Source organism: Misgurnus anguillicaudatus, chromosome 22 (genome assembly GCF_027580225.2).
Source record: "Misgurnus anguillicaudatus chromosome 22, ASM2758022v2, whole genome shotgun sequence".
Classification (NCBI taxonomy): Eukaryota; Metazoa; Chordata; class Actinopteri; order Cypriniformes; family Cobitidae; genus Misgurnus; species Misgurnus anguillicaudatus.
In genome coordinates this window covers 23,939,665-23,954,617 of record NC_073358.2, presented here as the reverse complement: position 1 = coordinate 23,954,617, position 14,953 = coordinate 23,939,665, and the positions used below count along the sequence as shown (strand labels likewise).

The 14,953-nt window shown below is 38.3% G+C and overlaps 1 protein-coding gene across 11 annotated transcripts in view; it reads right to left on the bottom strand.

The window, feature by feature from the left end:
• Positions 1 to 14,953, bottom strand: part of ncor1 (nuclear receptor corepressor 1) — a 106,691-nt gene that overhangs the window by 50,657 nt on the left and 41,081 nt on the right. For 10 of the 11 annotated variants that reach the window (XM_055200006.2, XM_055199998.2, XM_055200000.2 and 7 more), the window contains exons 15-16: positions 2,373 to 2,503; positions 471 to 661 (exon numbers count right to left, since the gene is read on the bottom strand). In XM_055200006.2, the coding sequence (XP_055055981.2) occupies positions 471 to 661; positions 2,373 to 2,503 (322 nt within the window). The remainder of the gene's footprint in view (positions 1 to 470; positions 662 to 2,372; positions 2,504 to 14,953) is intronic. The other variant, XM_055200001.2, reaches the window with a different exon arrangement.

Here is a 14,953-nt window from a genome sequence, read left to right as displayed (position 1 = left end):
CCCTCATGTAAAAAAAAAAACGGCGATATACAGCATTGCATTTCCTCATATGCTTTTCCGTTTGCGATGGTAATAACATGGACCAATTTAAGGAACGACATGTAAAGACAAAGATCGCTGTCTATTTGGTGCCATCACTGCTGATGCTTTCACAACAACGTACAAAACAGGCTGCTACTTTCTCGGCTTTTGCCTTGATACTGTGTATACACCAGTAACATACCCGGTGACACTACCTACAACGCAGAGGTAAAAATGAAAACTGACTTGTAACCTACAGCGTAGAGTATACGGCGTAGGTCTGATGCAGTAGTAAACATCAGTCTTATTTCACACTTTGTCAACCATCTCTGTAAATCATTCAGTGTGCACGCTTTTTGGAGTAAAACACACAATTTAAATCAATTTAAACAAATAATAAAGACTCTTTAATAATCAGGCATTATCACAGTACTGTGTATCAATGTTACCTGGTTCAGGTGGAGGTGGAGGCTGTTCCTCAGGCACCACTGATGCAGCCTCATTATTGGCCATAGAGCGAGTGGTGATGCGGCCCTTGCGACGGCCCTGGCTGTTAGCGGTCTTGCGGCCACGTGGTGTGCTCTGCTCCTTACCCTCCTCCTCCTCTGCCTCACACTTCTCTTTTTCTTTGCTAATGTCCCTGTGGCAATATAGATAAGAAACAAAGAGTTAAATCAATAAAATCCATTCAAAAATACATAAATCGAACAGCGGTTACAAGCCTAAACTGTGTGCAAGTCTCCCTGTTAATGTTGTTACTTGACTTGCAATATATGCATTGCCTAAATGCTTTGATATATTAGCCTCAAAAAAAAAAAAGAGTTTTCATAACAGGGGCACACCCAGATCACATGACCGCCTCAACGTTTATTCAAAAATGTAAAAAATTCAAATTTAATCCATGAATAATTCCACACATTTTTGAAATCCTGGAAGTGGATAACAGATCCTGAGAAAGATCCTGAGCCAGACTGTGTTCGCAAATCCAACCGTTAATAACCTGAAGCTTCAATTGCAATAAAATAAAAAAACAGATCATGTCACTTACACGCAAAATCACTGAGAAAGCAAATGTGATGTAAACCAGAAAAAGATCTTTACTGTGGAAGCCACAATTAGTTTCAAAGTAGTTTCCGATCCACAGACTGCTATACAATTATTCTAAGAGCAATTATATCACTGATAAAGCCATGGAGAAAGAGAGATAAATGCTGTGACACTCCTCTATGTAGATTCATTATGAAAGCTACACATTTTTCTTGCTGTAGTGATTGAATTAAGTCATCAGGGTTATTTTTAAAGGAACACATCACTGTTTTTCAATATTTTACTATGTTCTTTCCTCAACTTAGACAAATTAATACATACCTATCTTTTTTCAATGGGTGCACTTAATCTTTGTACAGCGCGTTGTGAATGTGTTAGCATTTAGCCTAGCCCCATTTATTCCTTAGGATCCAAACAGGGATGAATTTAGAAGCCACCAAACACTTCCATGTTTTCCCTATTTAAAGACTGTTACATGAATAGTCACACAAGTAAGTATAGTGGCACAAAATAAAATGTGGAGATTTTTAAGCAGTTTAAAAATGAGAACTATATTGTATGGCGGAAGAAACTGTTTACGGCACTTAGACCTATGTGGTCTTCCGCCATACAATATAGTTCTAATTTTTCATCCGCTTAAAAAAAAAAATTGCCACGTTTTATTTTGTGCCACTATACTCGTGTAACTACTCATGTAACAGTCTTTAAGTAGGGAAAACATGGAAGTGTTTGGTGGCTTCTACATTCATCCATGTTTGGATCCTAAGGAATAAATGGGGCTAGGCTAAATGCTAACACATTCACGACACGCTGTACAAAGATTAAGTGTGCACATTGAAAAAAGATAGGTATGTATTAATTAATCTAAGTTGAGGTAAGAACATAGTAAAATATTAAAAACGGTGGTGTGTTCCTTTAAAAAAAAAGGGTGATTTTTAATGATACGCAAAGCTTTCTCTTTGACACAAACCAAAGATGATTTTTAACATTAGTAAAACTGAGGTTGTTGGAGAGGCCTAGGCCCTGACTATGACCATTTAGATGCCTGCTAAGCACCAGACAGATTAATCTATTTGATGTCAATGTCAAAGACCCAGAAATATTGGAAATTCACATCTGAAAAAGTCATTTCCTAAAGAGAAAAACCAAAAGATTGAGCACCATCTGTGCCAAAATGGCACCTAACAGGTAAGTTGTCCATTGATATGGTCATCATGATGCCAAGCATCTTAATTTTAGATGACACTCGTGGGTAGCAGGGTGGCCAATTCTTACAGCTACCTAAGAGAAGGGAGGGGGCTTACTTGGATTCTTCTTTTTCATCTTTCTCTTCCTCTTCCTTCTTCTCCTCGTCCTCTTTCTTCTCAGATTTTTCTGCTTTGTCCTCCTCGTTCTTTTCCTCTGTCTTGTCTTCCTGCGAGGGTCGCGTTATCTGCTTTAAAGAACAAAAACCACAATATGAATAGCGATTAGACAGCTAACCTTTTCTGAGAGCATGCCCAGGTTCACGTGACGGGAGTGAGGTGGAAAAAACGTTTAGCAGTTAACCTCAAAATGTGTTACACTTCAACCTTGCTATAAAGCAGAAGACCATTTATCCATCAAACCCAGCAACCTCCAGCTTAGTGTTACACACACATTATTGCCAGCCTGTTTCATTTCAAGACCTGTACATTTTTTAGGAATCTACTTGGAAGTGTATTAGGTTACTTATTTTTTGGCTTCTCGTTTCTAGAGATAAACTAAGAGAAATATGGTAATCTTTATATGCACATAATATTATGATTAAATCAGACGTTCAGGGAGACAATGAGGTAGAAGTGTGGTAAGAGCCAAAATCCACAAACATTACCCTAAAATAAATAAAGATTTTAAAATGGGAATTGTGTGTAGAGTATGAATGTAAAAATATTCTCGTAATATATCATTTTTTGTCCATACGCAGACTCTTGACGTTTCTTTAGATTGGAAAACTGCTGGAGACCCATGAGCTTTAAAAATTTCAACATCTGTCAGTGTAACAGACACCACAAAACTGATCACACTTCAGTTTTTAGCCAGGCAACAGACTGCAACACATAGTCCAAGTCATTCCTGTTCTGGACTGGATCAGACAGAATTCCTGTCTGGTTACTTTCAACTCATCTGTCTCCATCATATTTTTCCCCATGCTGTCTCTTAACAATCCTTTCAGGTCTATTTTCCTAACAAGGCAAGTGAAAATCTTTGCTATTTTCTCAAACAATCTGACTTATGGCATGTGCAGAACGAAAAAAAGAATCTAAATGCTAATTTAGTCCAACAACTTAAAACTGATCATGCATTTATACATTTCCAAAAGAAGCTTAGCTTTTAGTGCTCATTGAGAAAAGCATTTGCAATTAAAACTGCTATTTAAAGGAAAACACCACAGTTTTTCAATGTTTTACTATTTTCTTACCTCAACTTAGATGAATTAATACATCCTTATCTTTTTTCAATGCGTGCACTTTTAATCTTTGTACAGCGCTTCTTGAATATGTTAGCATTTAGCCTAGCCCCATTCATTCCTTTGGCTCCAAACAAAAGTTTTTAATTTTGTGCCACCATACTTACTCGTGTAACTACTCATGTAAAAGTCCCTTAATAGGGAAAACATGGAAGTGTTTGGTGGCTTCTAAATTCATCCCTGTTTGGAGCCATATGAATGAATGGGGCTAGGCTAAATGCTAACACATTCACAAGGTGCTGTACAAAGATTAAAAGTGCACACACTGAAAAAAGATAGGTATGTATTAGAGCCCGACCGATTTATCGTTTTGCCGATTTTATCGGCCGATATGAGCATGTCGCAGATATATCTGTATCGGCGTATAAGCCGCAGATGTGAAGCCGATATGAACGTCCCTTTCAAAAAACATTAAATGCTTTTAAAAGATGTAAGTACTTGTTTGGCCAGCAGAGCGCGCCATATTGGTTGCTAATGGCGACCCAGGTCACCCACTGGAGTGACACCAGCCAATCCCCCACCCCTTTCACTTCAGTCAGTTCAGGTGGCGGCAGTCACGCGGTTTCTTTACAACATTATACACCTGGTATTAAGATGCACTTTGGTCGATTGGATTATGAGTGTGCGAGAGAGACACATTCCTGTTTACATTTGGTGTTTTTAATCCGTCGCTTTTGTCCACTTGCGAGTTGTTTAAAACGCAAGCGGAAGAAATGACGCGAGGCGGAGAAAGGACGCGCTTAAACTGACGCGCAGTCTGTGGGAGTACAGCTGCTTGTGTTGTTACTGAACATGCAATTGATTAAATAAGCTCGCGCAACTTTGCTCTCCGCCTCTTTTATTTAGCGAGGGTGTAGACGCTTTAGTTTTATAAAAGTTTAAAGTCCCGACAGAACACTGTGGGTTCGTGTTATAAAAACGTTGTGCAGTACATTAAACATAAGCCTACATCATTATATTGTCAGTAAGTCAAGCATTATCGTCTGAACGGTAAGTTTCTATTTAATTTGTGAAGTATAACTTACTGTAAAGCTAATAAACAATGACTTTATAAGTTTCTATTTTTTAAAATAAGCCCAATATAACATTATTCTCGTCAAAACTGACAATGATTTAAGTTATATGTATTTTGTTTTGTTTGTGTTTTAAAGTTATTTATAATAAGTCAAGTTTACTGTTTTGTGCACTTATATCAGAATCATTTTGGATAATATAGTTTATTGTTAACTTGTAAAACACACCTGCCTATATTACATATCTTTATCACGTCATTTTAAGTGTTTGTTCACCACATTTGTGAGTGATGTGATCATTACAAAAAAGTATTTATATATAGTATATTCTTTTAATGTATAGTGTATTCTATGTACATTACTGTAGTAGTATAATATACTGTAGTATATGTGTACTGTACTATAATATGCACATAAAGAATATCGGCCGATATATCGTTATCAGTCTTTTTTTACTCCCTAATATCTGTATCGGCATCGGCCCCAAAAAATGCATATCGGTCGGGCTCTAGTATGTATTAAGTTGAGGTAAGAACATGATAAAATGATGAAAAACGGTGGCGTTTTCTTTAAAAAAGTTAAAGGTACATAAAGTCTGTACTGTTATTAAGTGCAGTGTCTTGTGCGTCATCATAAATGTAGATGCCTATCATCAAGCAATGGACAATTCCAGCCAACCAATGTTTTAGTGAAAATTGCAACTTGAGTAGATAAGATCTTCTTCAGACTAACATTAGACGTGTGCAGCGCAGTAGTCAATGGCGATGCTGTTTTTTCTCCTATTTGTAGAGGGAGCAAGAGTGCTAATGGCCCAAGGTTTTTTATCAAGGCTGCTGGCCCAGACAGAGGGTGCGAAACCCCACCCCCTTCCTCCTCCTTTCTTGGTCTGTTCTACGAAAGAGAAGCAAAGCACTGGAACAAGCCAAACTCGGCCAACATAAACAAGCTGTGCAGCTGCCAGATGGGACCAAAAAAAAAGTCAGAACCCCTGCCACAAAGACAAGTAGAACAAATAAAGGGAGGAAAGGAAGGGAAACGCAGATAAGTCAGGTCAAAACAAAAATATATGATCCTGTTACCAATTAAGAATGACCAAAAAGGAACCGTGGGGCACGTGACGGATAAACCCATCAGTCTGTAGGTTTAAAGCCAGTACGATGTGATCTCTTCCCCTAAAACCTATGCATCATATCACTGCATGCTGTGTTTACAGCTACGACTTCAGTTTACAGCGGCTATATGTTAAATCTAAAAAAGCTTTACAAGAAAATCTCAAAAAGCCACTCATTCAGGTTTTGTCTTATTGACAGCTTAAATTGGAATGTATAGTCTACGATCCTTACACCAACCTATGGCCATGTCAGGTTGTTGTGACAGTTCAACTGATACATAACAGATGTGAACCATAAGCCATCTTCTAGCTATTAAACATTACTTTGTGGATTCAAAACTTAAAGTAAAGGCAACATTTCAAGCATTTATGTGCCGACAGCAAGTATGATAAGTTGAGTAAGTTTACACAAACAAGTTAAAGAGGTCTTAGTCTGGAGTTGTTGTGGAGTTGTTTAAACCAAATAAGACTATATTAGTGTGTTTTCGTTTTAAAACGCATCACTTTTGCTACGCTTACATTACTTTATGGTACATACACACTACTCCAGTTTTCGGCTCTGGAGTAGTGTGAAAACTCTGGCGTTGCGCTGCAGTGTAGACAGCCATAACCAGACACTTGCGTAAACTAAAGCACGAAGAATGGTCTGTTTTAATGTGTACGCGAAAAGGTACGTGCACCGTTGAATGCACAGCCTTGCAAAGCATCGTTTATTTGACTCGTATATGTACACAGACATTTGACGCATGCACATTACGTCAAATTATGTATTAAACGCCTACACGTACAGATTAAAAAAAAATATATGTTGGTGTGTGTATAGTATGTGCACACTCTTCTGTTGACGAAAATTGCATCACACACACTGTACGTGAACCCTCTCATACACGTAAAAAAAGAACCATACTTTAGCCTTAAAGTGTAGGTGCCCACATTCACTCCCCCAATGGGAGTTCTGGATTACTAGATATCCTTCCATGATTCATCAATCCTCTACCTTGTGACCGTTATACTACGGAAAGATAATGACCTGCCAAAATGAATGTATAAACAATAACATGGAGACGGAGCTGTAGGCTTTGCAGAGTTTCAGCTATTTAAACGCACATTGTATGTTCATTCATGACACAATCATTTAAAACAAGCTCATAAGTAGTACGATGAATGTATCATTTGTTTATGGTCATGTATAGTGTAGACGGAGATCTCTTCTGAAATGCCAAGTATAGATAAGAATCGTTTTCATTTTAAAACACTGTTTTAAAACAAAACACTCGAGTTCAGCGGTCTCCAACATGGTGCCAGCGTGCAGCAAGTTGCCCGCAATGGAGTCTGTGAGTTGCCGCCAAAGCACATCATATTACAGTAATAGCCTCAATTTCAATATTTATTTATTACGTATTTTTATATTAGCTTGGCTTCTTTTCTGTATGTTAACATTTAAACAATGATAAAACACATCAACAAGTAAAATAAAATCAAGTAAAACAAAGTAAAAAAAAAGGTTTTGAGTAGACTATAACAAAAAGTTTTTTATGCATTGTGGTAGTCCTTGCTCACAAAAAGGTTGGAGACCCCTGCTCTAGTGTAAACAGGGTCTAAATATCACATATTACTATTATAATTTTGGTCAAAACTACAAACAATAGTAGTTTACTACCAAAACATCTGAGAGTGCCATTTTGCAAAAATACAAATTGTGAACTTTTAAGTCTAAATGTGGTCACTGCAAATATTTGACCTCAGTTTCAAGCAAGAATTCGTGTGATTTATAGCAAAGAGCCAATTTGGTTGATCATAAATAAACACTTTTTATTGGCAATGCTGAAAATAATTGTGTAAAAGGACTGCCAAGACAACCATTAAAACTTCAGCCTTCAGAGTTACTTACAGTCGCTGTTAAAGAGCACCAAAGGTCCGATTTACGATTTTACATTTCCTTTGATGTGTAAGTGTGTATTAGTTAAGCAATATCGCTCGAGTAGGAGTGTGATATAGCTCCATATCATCACGGCCGTGATGATATAGAGCTAAATCACACGACTCCGAGAGCGATATTGCTTTTATACAACAGTTCGACGGCACACGTTTGAAAATAGAAAACTATAAAACAACAACGGAGTAATTTTAAAAGCCTCTTTGTTTGAGAACTACTACTTCCGCTCACTACTACTACTAACTCAATGGACGGATTCGCCGTTTTTAAATATTACAATTTCTTGGTCACAAAGTGTAGTTTTAAGATCAGTTCAGTCGAGAATATATATGTATTATATTTAAATCTACAGTCGATTAGTAAAGATAGCGCCTGTTTGAACGTTTGCTTAGTGAGATTCGGTACGTATGAGAACCAAAGCATGAGCGGACGTCAGTGTTCGCTCGCCCCGCTGACCACCGCCCTCTCTGGGCTACATCTCTGACAGGGATTCCCTGGCTCTCATGTTGGCCTGATGGTCAAAAATTAGATCAAATCAGCAGTATTTGGTGTCATGATAAAACTATTACTTGTTTTCTTATTCATATTTAGTGTCTTTTGTGTTGTTATTGTTTTGGCGCGGGGTAAAAGTTAATAAAACTATACTACATAATGTTACTATTGGTTTCCCATTTACTCTTAACGCGATACGAGCACTCGGTTATTATTAGACTTCGTTCTTGTTAGTACTATATAAAACTGTTTTTTATAAGTGTCAGAGAGATGTTTTTGCATGCTGCTTATAAATATACCAGTGGCGATATCTCATAACATGTTTTAATAGTCACATCGCGATTAAATAAATGATCAATGTCCACATTTAAAAGCTGCGGTGCTTACCTGCAGTTCCACGGTGTTTTCGCGTTGTGATAAGAGATATAGCTCCAGAAAAAAAATGAGTGTTTACATTCCTCTTTCCAGGTGTCCACACGATGTGACAAGACATTAATCCCATTAAGTTTAACGTAACTTCCAAGAGCGCTGATCTTTGACAGAATAATAACTTGGTATTCACAGACTGATTTACGAGCTAGTGAACTAATGAGACACACGGAGAGTGATTCAAAACAGCGCATTTGTGTGTGTCCGTGTGTGGGTGCAGTTTTTTCATTCAGAGATAAGCCTGTTTAGAGGACCTCCATTCACTAGGTGGCGGAATGATACGAAAGGTGAAGCGGTTACTGTGCCGTTATCAGTAGAATATTGCACGCCTCTTAGCCAATCAGATTCGAGAACCAGAAAGAACTGTTGAATAATACATGTTAATGATATTCAAAAGGTACAAACCCCAAAGTAAACGATGACAGGAGTTATCATTTCCAACGTAAATCTCTTTTCTTATACTACAACAAACACACGGATTGTAGGCAACAGTTTACTTCATGGGCCTGTTAACATGGACAAGACCGACATTATCCTAATTCCTCCCACTTCGGACTCACAACCTGTAAATTAACTCCTGTTAGCATTGCGAGCAAATCTTTAAAACATGGTAAGAAGCTTCATATTTCTGGCTGACGTCAGGTATTCAGGCCAATCACAACATACAAGATTAGCTGGCCAATCAGGGACACAGCGCTTTTCAGATCAATGTGTTTTGTACATAGTTCATGCGTTTGAAGAAGGCAGAATATCTGGAGCTACAAAAATGTACGGTATGTGGAAAATAATGTGTTTTCTTAACAATAAACCACACGAACACATTGTATTATACCAAATGCACAAAATAACATTGTTTTAGCAATGAAATATGTGCACTTTAAAAAGGTCTGAGCGACTGCACTGTAACCACGCTCTTTTAGGTATTAAACTAGGGTATCAGTAGGGTGTAGGAATATCGCAGGACAAAAAGACTTCAGAGAGTGTCAGAGGGTTGGTTTGCTAAAAGCTGTCAGATAAGCATGCTGACGTTTTAACTGTCCTGCTAGACTTTGTACATGTCAAAGAAACTGCTGCAAGCCTCTCTTAATGGCAGGCACTAAAGCAAAATTTCAGGCTGTCGAATCAAATATAGAATTACATGCAATTCCCCCCCCCCAAGATGACTGTCCTCAACTCATGCACTGCTCTTATATGAGAAGCACTTTTATACAGACCCTAACTGAAGTGCATTACAAAACCTGTATGACCTATTTTGAGTTACACAAAGTTTCCACTTTAAAGTTGTATCAGTGAAGTCAAACATTTCGGATGGTTATCGCTTTAAACACAGACCAGGAGAAAACGCAGATTTTACGAACCTAAAATAAAGCATTTCTAAGTACACAGTCACCACCCTTATGAAAATATCATGGTTTTGCTATACCATGGTATTTTGGCAGAAAGATGATGACAATGCCTTCAATTTAGTATTTCTATTTCTTTAATTATGGCAGTTGGTATAGTTTCTAAATGTTGTTATATGACCCTTTCTTAAATACATATTCACTGTTTGATTTATAGCACATAGCTACTTTGACCTTCTGTAGCTATTGTCATAAAGTTTCGATACTCCCCAATATTCAAGATCGTTTGACATCCCTAAATCCCTTTCAAACACAAAAAATCTTTTATCAGAGATTTGTCTTCACAGTGTATTTTATGCACTCAAAAAAAATAATCTTTCACTTTTGCCAATTTTACTTAATTCTTTCATGTTGTGAAAACTAAAAAAAAAATCTATTTAACAATGTATACTTAATTTAAAGGGCGTTTTGCAGGTAAAATTTTTCAACGAATTTGTGCAATTTGCTTGTTGATAATAAACATTTAAACTGTTATCCATTGTATTTTATGTTGTTGGGTATCACAAAACCCGAAAAAGTATGAAAAAGTACAGCAATTTGCAATGATTCTCCTTTCCCTCACAACGCACTGTATGACGTCACGCTGGGGAGAGAATTTACCAAAGCCGCCTTGAGAGCATTGAGAATGACTATAGAAAGACGAGTAAAGTACAGTTCTGATAGCGCAGATAATAGATACATACATACATACATACATACATACATACATACATACATACATAGATACATAGATAGATAGATAGATAGATAGATAGATAGATAGATAGATAGATAGATAGATAGATAGATAGATAGATAGATAGATAAGATAGATAGACAGATAGATAGACAGACAGACAGACAGACAGATGGATAGGCTAGTATAGAGAGATAGGCAGACAGCCAGATAGCATAAGGTTAGCATATCTTCGTGTAGAAAGTAAACAAACAATTAACATACTCGTGCATGCTGGCTTGAGGGGGTCCATGATCCTGCCTGAAATGGGTGTAACTTTATGCGATCTTCAGCACAAACGGATTTGGCAGCATGTCTCTAATCCTGGAAGGTGAGTGAAGCACGTCACGTCTGTTCGCGGGGACCAGCGACCCAAACGCACTCACTTTCTTACAGCCAGTAGCGGAATGGCAATCGAGAGAGTCGGGACTTTCCCGGGCCGATCTGATAATAGTTATACATTTCGAGTTATATTAGCAACACCGTCTGGCGGCGTGATGTGCGCCGGTTCCCGCAGCCCGCTGGTCAAACTGTGCAGGCAGCCTCTCTGCTCAATATATAAAAGTGCTCAACCTGTTCGGCAGGTCCAAACATGTACAGGGTTTATAAAAATACGGTGATCAATGAGCGGTTCCTCCTCAAATGGCTTAGCCTGTCGTGATGTAAAAAGCCGCCGAACGTCTGTTTATTACAGTATGTATGCGGTCGGATCCGAGTGTGCTGCAGCTGCTGACTGCTGCTGCATATAAAATGATCGTGTGATTCGTTATAATCGCATAAACAATATAACAAAGCATCCGTTTATTTCACAAAACAATATATTTGAGATATTATTTGATAGACTAGTAAGTGTGGATTAAGGATGTTTAAAAATCTCTAGCCTGGTGGTCAGGACATGAATGGATCAAATCAGCAGATTTGCGAAGTTTTATTTATCTCCACATATATCATAAATAATAATTAGCAAGGTAACTTTGCAGTATAACACATTATATATTTCCTACGATGTATATATGATTTCCAAATTATATACGTAAGTATTAAACAGCAATAAATGTCTCATCTATCTCTATGGCTCTGGCTGAGTCTGTCTCCACTTCTCCCCAACGTGACGTCATCGCAGAATTGCGTTAAAAAACGTTAATACCAAAAACTTAAAAAAAGTGGTCTTTAAGACCATTTTTGAGACATTTTAAAAATTATACACATGTCTTGAGTGATTTATGTACCCATTAATCGACAGTGGTGGTTAACCTGCAACATACACTTTAAACTAGTTCATTCAACAAAAAAGTGTGTCTTGTCAGCTTTACTTAAAAATTATTTGATTACCCAACATTGTTGCATAAAAGTAACAGATTAATAAAATCAATAAAGACTTGCATCTTATTGGCTGAGTATTTTGAAGTGTATTATGGGTATTGTTGTTCTGACACCCTCTTGCAGAAATGTAGCACCATTAGATAGGTACATGAGTTATAAGTGGCCAAATATGAGTCAATTAACTTGTTCTGATATATTTTAGAACAAAACAAACAAACAAACTGTTTGGAATGTAACATGTCATTTTAAATATGTCTGTGATATGTTTGATAAACTGTAGTAAAAAAGTAGAGCCCGACCGATATATCGGCAGGCCGATAATAGGCATTTTCCAAACTATCGGTATCGGCATTCATAATGGCCGATAAATAAATATTTTAAAAAAAACGGACGAAACAGCCTTCAACCATGTCACGAGTGTTGCCGTTGTATAGTTTGTCCACCAGAGGGCACTCTACAACCTCCCTGTTGGCAACACTCGTGTTAATGTTTTGTTGGGCGTAAAAAAATTGGCTGATATATCAGAATATCGGATTTAAAAACCAACAAACATTTGTATCGGTATCGGCTTTCAAAATCCTTTATCGGTCGGGCTCTATAAAAAAGGTATGATGAGTTGAAAGCAGCTGCACTTTGATTGATTGATTCGGTGTTATGGATTCAAAATCTAATTAAAAAGTGGGAGAAGTTAATAAAATGGCATTATTTAAATTTTTTTGTCATCATTAATTAAATTGTTTATGTACAATTAACTATGTTTTTATTTGTTGACTCTACTAATGTTTGTTAAGTGTACTTAAACCTCTTTTGTACTTAAATTGTGTGGAACCTGTTGACATAATATTTTTAATCTTCATAAGCCCCGATTTTCCTGTATGCATTATGCTACGTACACACCAAGCGCGAGGTATGGCGTTACTCGCTCTAAATTACCAGCGGGATTTAACGTCGTGTCATGCGAATTTTCAGCTCGAGTTGAATATTTTAAACTTGGGCAAAGATGTGTTTAAGGCGAATAGTGCGTTTTTGCGGCAGACGAGCCGTCCATATCGCGTCATTCGTATCGCCCCACGCGGGGACGCGTCTAATCGCGTCTTTGCATTGACTTTGTATGTAATCATCTTGCACAAATCGTTGAACTTGCGTCTGGTGTGAACCCTGCATAAGAGTTCCTTGGGGGTAAAAATGACTCCAGAAATTAAAAGAGTGATTAAAAAATATATATACATTTTTTTTGTATATTCATTCTGTGACAACTAAATTTGGGAGTGAATACTCTTAGGGGGCGTGCACGCCAGCGCTTTTGCGCCCGCGGCCGGCGCATGTTTTCAATTGTTTCCAATGGAAGCTCGGCGTTTTTCAAATAAGCCAGCAGCTAGCAGGTTTTTTCCGCGCTGAAAACCGGCGCTCGGCGGTTTTTCCGCGCTCGGCGCTGAGCGTCCAATGTTGAAAGAGATTCAACTTTGGGAGAGAAGCTCCGCTCGTCAATGTCAGTTTTCACACGGCCGCCCAATCACAGTGGAGGAGGGGCGGGACATTACCACAGCAACCAACCGGCTCGCAGCACAGATACCAAAGCGCTCAGCTGAAGAAAGCTGGCACTCAGCTGAAAAACAGCTGCCATTCGGCGTCCTCAAGGCATTTTCAGCCGCGTTTAAAAGTTTTGGTGTGTCCAGCCCCTTAATGCTCTATGAGTGAACGGCATCAACAGAAGTGTATAAAATGGCTAATCATCTTATAATGTTACATATTTTCAATCATAAATTCTTTGTATTAACAACATTGTAATGCAGCACAGCCCAGCTCGATAAAAATAGTATCTCCACTTTAAAGAGACATCCGAGAGAGAGATCACAAGCTCCTGCGACAGCTCAAAATACACCAATCAGGAGATAGGGTGGGGAAAGAGGAAAGGAGGAGTCAAGGCAAAGGAAAACAAAACTGAACTTGGCAACAAAATTAAGCAGCAACAGCACTAACACATTACGGAGAGGATGGGATAAATTATTCATTTTCGAAATTAACCAGAACCAATCTAAAAACCTTTTTAAAATCCAAAAATCTGTTCTAATTCATGTAATTTTTTGCAAGTTTTTTAAATAGCACACCTGTCCTACAGATGTTGCATGGCAGAGCCTGGCATACTGCATACACAAAAAACTTCAAACGTGCAGACTACTAAACTTTATAACAGACAGTCGTCCCGGATTTCCCGCATAGCTATGCTAGTTTAACGTCACTTGTATGACTCTGCCGCCTCTTTCTCCTGATATAGAATACATTAACACAAACACACATCACAAACAAATGATTTAAAAAATAATTTCAACTATATACTATAAAAAAAAACATTAGCAAAGAGCTCTGTAATATCCTCATTAAATCACAAGTGTTTTTTAAAACAACACTCCAAAAAGCCATGTCACACTGTACCTTCATCTATGTTTATCTGGCCCTAAAAACGTCCCATTCATCCCATGGTATTTCCCAGAATGCTGTGCAGCAGAGGCCAGAGCAAGTAAAACAGGCTAAGCAGGAGAGCGAGTCCTGGGTTGCCTGACAGCGTTGTGCGCCGAATCAGATCTTCAGCGCCCAGGCTGCAGGGATCCAGCTCAGCAGATCAATGGTCCATATTCCAAGAAAGCGTGCCATAGGGTTGTTTGAGCCAGCTAAAGCAGCAGTGGCATCTCTATCCCACACGCACACAAAAATGTGTGTGTGTGTGTGGGCAATAACTAATCTGTGTGACGGGGTCAACCCAGGTAATCCGTCTGTAGAGTGACGGGGAAAGGAAACTGACCGATCTTAACCCCGTCCAGTCCGGATTTTGATTGGCACAGCAGGCTGCTTCACAACTTTTTCACTGGTGTTGCTACAAACAGGCACATACCACCACGCAGCTAAAGAGGGGTGTCTCTTAAACTCACATGCACACATTCTCTGGCTCCCTTTCTTTCTCAGAAAAGTCAGGGCTC